This window comes from Mus caroli, unplaced genomic scaffold (assembly GCF_978045245.1).
Source record: "Mus caroli unplaced genomic scaffold, Mus_caroli_1 scaffold_6, whole genome shotgun sequence".
Classification (NCBI taxonomy): Eukaryota; Metazoa; Chordata; class Mammalia; order Rodentia; family Muridae; genus Mus; species Mus caroli.
The window spans coordinates 1,601,172-1,610,330 of NW_028227261.1; the positions used below are offsets into that span (position 1 = coordinate 1,601,172).

The following is a 9,159-nucleotide window of genomic DNA, read 5'->3' on the forward strand; positions in this document are numbered from 1 at the left end:
CCATTTCTACATTGTGTCTTCATCATGTGTCTGAATGACATGGCCTTGTGATAGTTTTTTTCTGACTAATGCCTACTGATGGGTCAGCATTAAGATCCCAGGCTCTAGAAAGGATGTGACACCAGGAAGTGATACTCTGGAAGAATTTCCTGAAAGGAAGAAGAAGAAGAATCTGGCTTACCTGTGTCTGCACACGATGCGGGGGGGCGGGGGAGTGGGGAGACAGCTTATGAACCCACCTTTCCAAGGCTCCCTCCATCATCAGGGAAAAGGGAAACTGTGTCCAGGCTCAGCCCCCAAGTTGAGTGCCAGGTCTCAGAGCTAGCATGTGCCTCTGTGTGTCTGAGGCCATAGTAGGTGGCTCCTCCCAGACACCTTCCCAGTCTCCTCCTTAGCCTCAGCCCTTGTATAGCACTTTCTGAACATCGTATGCCTTGACTGTCCTGTGGGCCTACACACACAAGTGTTACAAATTCCAGAGGGGCCACCTCTGCATGAGCTGATCTTGAACTAGGAATTGTTCTTGGGTGCTTTATGGTGTGTGTGTGTGTGTGTGTGTGTGTGTGTGAGAGAGAGAGAGAGACAGAGAGAGAGAGAGAGAGAGAGAGAGAGAGAGAGAGAGATTGATTACACAGAGAACAACGCTAACTAACAGAGCGAGGAGACATTCTGAGGGCTTCCTGGACGAGTGTGTATTCAAAAAGAGATCTTTTGGGGGTCTGCTAGGTACCACCCTTGAACCTGGGAAGTGAAATGTCCTCCTTTTACAAGGCAGGGCTCTCAGGCTGCTCCATTCTGAAATGAGACCTCTGAGGTGAGGCCCCTAGGCTTATCAACATCACCCAGGGCTTTCTCTGCTTACTACCTCACCCTTGAGAGGACACCGGTGTAGAGCCCCACTGCAGGACTCTGACACCTACTAAGGACAATTGTTACTTCACTGGATTGTTACATACTGGGCAACTACCCTTGAAAAGACCTCTCAGGTCTGAGGCTCCTGAGAGGAAATCAGACCATCTAGGAGGATGGAGGGTTCCCGGGCACTGGGGTGGGTTTGCTAGCTGTGCCTGGGAGGCCTCCAGGAACCCTGGAATCCTGTGAACTTCCAGGGCAACCTATTGTGACACGAGCTGGTCCAAGAAAGCTCACCTGGCTGTATTTTGTGTCACCAGAAGGGATTGCCGCAGACATGTTTAACCCACTGGTACTAGATTCTCCTTCTGTGATTTTTGACAACGGATCTGGACTCTGTAAGGCAGGACTGTCTGGGGAGATTGGGCCCCGTCATGTCACCAGCTCTGTCGTGGGGTACCCGAAGTTCAAGGCGCCCCCCACGGGAGCTAGTCAGAAGAAGTACTTTGTCGGGGAAGAAGCCCTGTACAAACAGGAGGCCTTGAGCCTGCACTACCCCATTGACCGGGGTCTGGTCACGAGCTGGGACGATGTGGAGAAACTCTGGAGATACCTCTTCGAATGGGAACTGGGCGTGAAGCCCAGCGAACGACCCGTGCTCATGACGGAACCCTCCCTGAACCCCAGGGAGAATCGCGAGAAGACGGCCGAGATGATGTTTGAGACCTTCGAGGTACCTGCCTTCTACCTGTCAGACCAGGCAGTGCTGGCACTCTACTCCTCTGCCTGTGTCACAGGCCTGGTGGTAGACAGTGGGGATGGGGTCACCTGCACTGTCCCCATCTATGAAGGTTACTCCCTGCCTCACGCAGTCAGCAAGCTTTACGTGGCCGGCAAAGACATCACAGAGCTCCTCACCCGGCTGCTGCTGGCCAGTGGACGAGCCTTTCCATGCCCACTGGAAAAGGCCCTGGCAAATGACATCAAGGAGAAGCTGTGCTATGTGGCTCTAGAGCCTGAGGAGGAACTCTCTCGGCGGGCAGAAGATGTCTTGAGGGAGTACAAACTGCCCGACGGGAATGTCATTTACATCGGAGACCAGCTGTACCAGGCTCCTGAGGTCCTGTTCTCACCAGACCAGTTGGGCACTCATGGCCCAGGGCTGGCACAGATGGCATCTAACAGCATAACCAAGTGTGATGCTGACATACAGAAGACACTCTTTGGGGAGATTGTCTTGTCGGGGGGAAGCACTCTGTTTCAGGGGCTGGATGACAGGCTCCTGAAAGAACTGGAGCAGCTGGCTTCCAAGGGGGTCCCCATCAAAATCACAGCGCCGCCCGACCGCTGGTTCTCCACGTGGATCGGGGCCTCCATTGTCACGTCTCTGAGCAGCTTTAAGCAGATGTGGATCACTGCTGCAGACTTCAAAGAGTTTGGAGTGTCCGTGGTCCAGAGGCGGTGCTTCTGAAGGGCTGCACAGTCCCAGTAGCAGCAGTGTCCCTTGCAAGGGACACCCATGGGAAGAGAGCCTCTCCCATGGCCTTTAGCACCACATTTAATTAAAAATGAATAGTGATGGACTTGACTGTGGCGGACTCCATTCTTTCTCTGAAATAGCAGGGCTTTTGAGTGTGAGTGTATGCATGTCTATGTGTGCATCTCTGTGTGCGCCTGTATGTGTTTGTGCATGTCTGTGTGTCTGAGTTTGTGTGTGTGTGTGTGATCGCGTGTACATGTTACATCTGTGTGCGTGTGCAGCTGGTGTGTGCACGTGTCTGAGTGTGTGTGTCTCTGTGTGTGTCTGTGTGACCTCAGCTATCCTTCCTCAGAGAATCCATACCTTGTCCTCTGACACAAGAGTCTCTCACTAGGACGTGGTGTCCTCCTGTTTCCACTTGCCAGCATGATGTGGCAAGTACTTTACTGACTAAGCCATTTCTCCAGGCTCCTAGCAGAATCCCCGTAGTTCTATCTGCATTCCTCACCCCCGAGCTTTCTTTTGAGAGATCCCTGGGCCACAGGCCAAAGGCTCTACTCACGAGCCCTGAAGAATCTGTATCTTAGGGGTCTCAGGTAGGACTGAAAGCTGATTTCCTGAGAGACTCAGAGGTCCAGACTCACGGTGGAGACTAGGCAAAGTTGAAGCAAGAAGATCAAGCCAAGGTGTCCCCCATGGGTCATCACACAGCATGGCTACCACCTGAATGCTACTGTTGAATTGCTTGTCTCAAGATGTTCTGGGTTGCTAAGGCTGGGGCCAGTTCTACCGCTGCTACCTCCACACCATCCTGAGATCCCAGCACTCAATGCAATGACTTGATGTCAGAAGGACATCAAGACAGGTACCTCACCCAGGTAGGGCTGGGGTCCAGGACTGCAGATGCCAGTTGATAACTGTCATGAGTGGTGTCTGCCAGAGGCTGTGCAAGGAACACAGCAGGAAAACATGGCAACATACAGAGAACATAAAACCTATGGCCACCAGAGCCTCTGGAAGGAACATGCCAGACTGCTTAACTTTAGGCTTCTCACGAGGGGCTGGGGTGGGGAGGAAATTCTCCCATGGGAAGCTGCCTGATTGTGGTCCCTTGTTATAGCAGCTAGGGTGGCTCTCCTGTTACTCCTCCCTTAAGAACTATTCTCTACTCCCAGAGACCTCATTCTCTCAGGATACCCACGCTAAGAAGCCTGGCTCATGTGCTCACTCACCCATTCACATATCCATTTATTCATACATTCATCCACGAATCCATCACCTCGTCCACTCACTCATTTCTTCACTTGCATCCTCATCTCACCAGCACTCGAAGGAAGCCAACCGACCAGCCCAAAGCACGGGTGTGTATGCTGCAGGCCCCCGGGAGGCAGAAGAGGCTTTAGAAGACGGAGAAGTAACCTAAGAGGCCAGTAAGCGAGGCCGGCTGACCATAGTGGTGATTGATAGAGTAAGACTCCAGAAGCACAGAGTAGGAATCCCGCATCCCTCAGCTGGTCCCCAGCTTTTTTTTTCTGTGTAGTGCGGGTGCACCCGGGGGTTTCAGACTCTGCACACCTGTCAGGACCAGATGCTGTCCAGATGTGTGCTGTGAGAACCTAAGAGCCCCAGGTGTAAAGTTCTCCTGGCCTTGGGCCCTGGCCTCCTATGAAGTTTTAATATCCCATTGGGGATGCTCCCAGGGGCAGGAGGGAGAGAGAGAGAGAGAGAGAGAGAGAGAGAGAGAGAGAGAGAGAGAGAGAGAGAGAGAGAGAGAGAGAGCACCTGCCAGGGTATGAGTCTGAGAAGCTAGTTATTCATGTCTCTCTGGATAGAACTGGAGCTAGAATGAGACCAGGCTCTGATGCTCACCTTGAGTCACAGGGTCACAGGGTAGGGAAGAACCTCTGGCTCCAATGCATACCTGTACCCCTGCCCAGCTCCTTTTCCTCCTGGACAGCTGGGCAGAAGAGGACTCTTTGGGGCTTTCCAGCATCCTAGTCCTCTGTACTAGTACAGGAGTCAATGGACCCAACACACAGCCCATCTAATTCCTCACAAGGGAGATGCTTAAGAGTTCAGGTAGATGCTTGACAATCCAACACAGGAAAATCAGAGAGGGGGTTGCTAGGAAGCCAGGCCATGTTGATGGTCCAGCATACCTGGGACCAGGACCTCTTCCCAGGGCTGTCCCTCCTAGATACCCTTGCAGACTCTATGCTAACTCAGAGGTGGCTTCCATCCTTTCCAAGATGTAGGACAGGGCTATTCCCAGGTGGGCCTGGCTACAGGATGAACCATGGCCCTGGGGGCCAGCGCTTCCTGTTCTTCTCCAGCATGATTATTTATAGATGGCTGGCAGTCTAGAGGGAATGGGAGGCTGCGCATGGAAGGGCTGAATCCTTGGGTGCTGAGCTAGCTGGTCGGTGCTCTCCTACGTGGGGGTATGGACAGGTTTCCTGGACCTTTGTGTGTGATGGAAAACTAGGTTCTATCCCCTAAATGAGTCAGCAACATGGTGCCTCCCCCACCCCAAACAGCATCCTGTGCCTTCTTTGTTCAGAGACAGAACCTGAGCAATAGGACGATTCCCAGACTCCGGAGGCAGAGACCCAACAGCTCAGCTGGCAGGAGCCATCCTCTCACCTGGCCCTAGGTGAGAAATTAAAGCCAGTTCCAATCTTGTTTTATCACAGGTAGAAACCTCTACAGCCCAGGACACTGGCTACCGGGGAGCCTGAAGTTAGTTCCCTCTGTGCCAGGTCCTGCCTAGCTGTGTGCCTGGCTGTCACCAGGCTACTTGTATAAAACCGCTTTAATCCCTCCCCCCCTCCCCAGTTTTCATTTTTCCTACAGATGCCCACGGTTTCAAACGTGTGTGGTGCTTCAGGGCACTGTCATCGGATAACAATACCCCAGCAGAGGAAACAATGTGAGTATTGTCATGGCTGGCCTTGGCTCTGTGCAGAAGAAACGTAAGAGTCCCTGGTTATCGCACCCATGGGGAGCAGGGCTGGGCTCCAGCTCACTCGAAGACATAATAATTTTCTCCCATTATTCAAATCTCCTATTTCTCTGGCTCCACCTTTTGGCGACAGCTGTTGGGCTGTGAGGGCCCTGCACACTGGGACATCTTCACACCTGGGCCAGCTGGGCCATGTCCAGGGGCCCATTGGCACGAGGGAGCCAGATGCTGCTCCCAAAGTTCCTTCAGGGGCCCAGGCAGCAGCAAGGGCACCCGGCAGGCCATTTCCTGAATCTGGCCCCTCCACAACACTGCTGTCTCTTGACCCAGGGCCCACAGTGCTCTGGCAGAGCCAAGGATGACGCGGAGGCTGGGAAGAGATGTGATCAGTGGGTGGAGGCAGCCCCTCGCCCGCCTACACCCACAAGAGCCAACTCTGGCCAGAGGTGACTGCTTTTGGCTCCTGGAAGCCAAGGCACCGTGTGGCACTGCCAGCTGCTACAGGGTCAAGAGGCCCAAGAGACCCTACCCCTAGCCCGGTGGGGCCGGGTACCTCCCAGGGAGGCTGCTCCACCCAAGGAAGGCTGCCCAGGCCTTGTCGCAAGGAGGGAGCCAGTGTAAGCGGATACCTCACCATTATGCAACCCGGGGTCTGCAAGGATGGGCTGCCTGAGCTGGGCCAGCCAAAACAAGCACCATCCCGGCTCCAGAGTGTGAAATCTTCAGTCCCAATTAGAGGGGGGAGAGTGGGTGAGGGCTGGACACCAATTGCAGAGTCTTCCTTGGACAGGCAGCCTGCTGGGAGGTCTGGCCCACTCTTGCAGTCAGCCTGGCCCTGCAGCCACCCCAGCGCCTCAGGGAAGGCAGGAGGTCTCTTCTAGAGTCTTCTCCTCTTTCCCCTAGTTAGAGAGGGACATTTCACACACAAACCCTGTGCGTGGTATGGAGGGGGAGGGGACAGCAATGCTTTCTGCTCCCTTTCTCTGCGCTAGGATTGAATGGTGGGTGACGTACTGTGCCTGGCAGTGGGTGTCAGTGATTCCCACAGGGGCCATCTCATTCCAGGTGCTGACAACATGGTTATCACTGGAGAGTTATCATGCAGAGGTGACACAAATGTGAGCCAACAAAGCAAGACTATGCTTGTTGCAATAGCTCAGGGTATCCTCAAACCGGTCGGGGCTGAGAGCCTTGTGAATACCCTGTTGCATGAGGAATGGAAGGCCCAGAGGATGTGCTCAAGTTGCCGTTAGGAGCTTGCTTGCCTTTAGAGTGAGAGACTTCTGAGAAACTGGGGGGTGGGGTGGGGGTGGGGTGGAGAGGAGGAAGGAGGTAGACAAAGGAAGAGTGGTATCCTTGGTAGGACCCTGTTAGAAAAGAGGATGTCAGTCATCTCCAGGTAACATCCATGGTCAGCAAGAGGTGGCAGCCACAGGTGAAGGGTGCTGTGTGACAAAACCTTTCCGGGGAAGACCCTCACATGCCTACTTAACTCAGAGAAGTAACCTAAAACAGAACAATGTGAAGCTATCACCAAACTCCAACTTGGTGAGCCATGAGGTTTTTATGGGGTGGAAGGAGGGTTACTTTCAGGAACATGACTGAGGGGTTACTTACTGGAGCAGAAAATGACTCAAAGACAGCTATATCACCAGAGCCCACCCTAGCTTAGGTGACAGACCACAAAAGCTGGAACGTGAAGAGCACTGCATAGCCTGTAGACAGCTCAACAGGTTGGAGGGTGCTTTTTCCAAGTGATTTAGTTGGTCTAAAGTTCTCCTAGGCAGATGAACTGGCTTTTGCTTCTTCCAGGCAGCTGGTTTGGTCTTGAGTCTCCTTAGCAGCTTTGCTCTTTTTGTCTGAGGGTGACTCTCAGCAGGAAGGGGCCTAGAGAGTCTAGTCAGTTTCAGGGACTTCCTGAAGCTCCTTTGAGTTGTTTACCTTCCTGTTTAAGGAGTTTCCCTGTAGGATAAAATGTTTCAATCTCAGAGAAAACTGTTACACAACTAAGATGGGGGTGGGGCATATCCCTGATGGCCTTGACTGGGGAGGAGAGTCTTACAGGTCATTCTTACACGTCAGGCAGAGGTTGATGGGCAGACAGAAGCAGCTTTGTGGGAGGCCGCAGCCTGAGCCCGGAGTGAGAAGACCTATTAGGGGTGGGGTGAGTGTCTCCATCTAGCAGGAGCAGGGGCAGCCTTTTATCTCACAGGAGCTCAGAGACTGTTTCCTATAAAACTCATCCCCAGGAACATAAATCAGAGAAGAGGAAGTGGGGCTCTATAAAAGCCTGGAATATCAGCTCTAGCCAGGGTATGTAGTGGGTAAGGAGAATAGATAGAAAATCCTGTGCTTGGGACAGGCTCATTTTGGGAATAGCTAACTAAAGACAGCCAGCTCTGCATTCTCCGTCCTCCCCCGCCCCCCGCCCCACCCCAAACTCTGTGCCTGAGTGTTCCTGCCTAGAACCAGGGAATGGCCAGAGAAATCTGGCCATGACAGCATGTGGCTCAGAAGTCCTCGGCTGAAAGCTGGAAGGGAACCATGCCAGGCCGGTAAGGAAAGATGGCACCTCCAAATCAACTGATCTTTCAGGGGTCTTCTCTGAGTCTGGGTAAAGGCACTATAATTTCCAGGTTAAAAGCTGTTCACAAGAGGGGGTGGATCCAAGTCATCTGCTTGGCTCTTTAGCACAGCTACCAGGGGCAGGGTGACCAGAGCAGGGTGCTCCCTTCAGAAACTTTACAATCTTACCAAAGCCTCTGCTGCTCAGGATGTGTGTGTGTGTGTGTGTTCTTATATGTAGTAGAGGCACACACTGCTCCAGTTCTCTTCCAGCAGAAAGAGGGCCATCCTAAGTGGTCTCCGTCTCCCTGCTCTGTGCCCCCAAAGCTTCCTGTGACTGGAGGACTTTGACAATCAGCAGACCCCGAATCTATTCATCAGGCCAAGACATAGCCCAGTCTATATATTTCAGCCTTTTCTAAGCCAGGCGCCAGGGAAGAGTTTGGGGGCATTAAAGGCAAAGCTGGAGATGAGACTAGAAACAAGGCTGGTGAGCTTAGGAGACATGAGGAGCTTCTGGGATAATGTCGACTCCAGCATAGTCTGGCCCACTGCAGGTCCTGAGGCAATGGGCCCTTATGGTAGTGACCTTCACAGATTAAGAGCCCTGGGCCTCTGTCCAACCACTCATAGAAGCATTCACTCACAATTCCTTGGCTCAGAGGATAAATCCATTCTCCTTGCTTCTCTCAAGGGGCACATCCCTGCTGGGACAGCACTGTCATAGGATCTGTGAACCCTTGCTGAGGGTGCTCAAAAGCCTGAGCTGTCAGACTCCAGGCCTCCTTCTCTACTGTCCCCCTGAATAGGTAAATGTACCATTCAGATCCAGTCAGCAGCGTGCTCTACCCTCCACCCCCAGGCCAGGCTGTTTACAGAACAGGAGCCCCTTGCTTCTCCTTTGATGGTATGGGCGGTGAGGTAGGAATGTAGTGGGTATGTCAGGAGGGAGACAGTGCTGAGAATTTAGATTCAGCAGACAAAGGGTTTTACCCTTCACCGAAAGCACATGCCAAGGATAAACTGACAATACCTCCACCTCAGTGACCCCTGTGGGGTATGTGGCAGGCTCTCTGTCTGTCCCTTTCCCTGACTATTTCCCGTGTGACTCAGGCATCTTTCCAGGAGACAGGTGGGCTTTTTGGAGAGAATAGTGGTAAGGCTGAATGTCCATGGGGCCCAAGTCACACAGGCCTGCTTCAGCTCTGTCTCTGCTCTCAGCTGTCCATGGGGCCATCACATCTCCTGTCCTCAGAGAAGATCAGATATCTTCACTCCCTCTCCTTGGAAGATGCCCCGA

At 53.0% G+C, this 9,159-nt stretch overlaps 1 protein-coding gene across 1 annotated transcript; it reads left to right on the forward strand.

Moving 5' to 3' along the window:
- The first annotated feature begins 1,002 nt into the window (after positions 1–1,002).
- On the forward strand, positions 1,003–2,435 carry Actrt2 (actin related protein T2). Its single transcript, XM_021160886.2, has one exon. The coding sequence runs from the start codon at positions 1,190–1,192 to the stop codon at positions 2,321–2,323; it is 1,134 nt and encodes a 377-aa protein (XP_021016545.1). The 5' UTR covers positions 1,003–1,189; the 3' UTR covers positions 2,324–2,435.
- Positions 2,436–9,159: the final 6,724 nt, after the last annotated feature.

What these genes read in the sequence shown, in the direction of transcription:
- Actrt2 (XM_021160886.2), top strand. Translation starts at nt 1,190, where the DNA reads ATGTTTAACCCACTGGTACTAGATTCTCCTTCTGTGATTTTTGACAAC.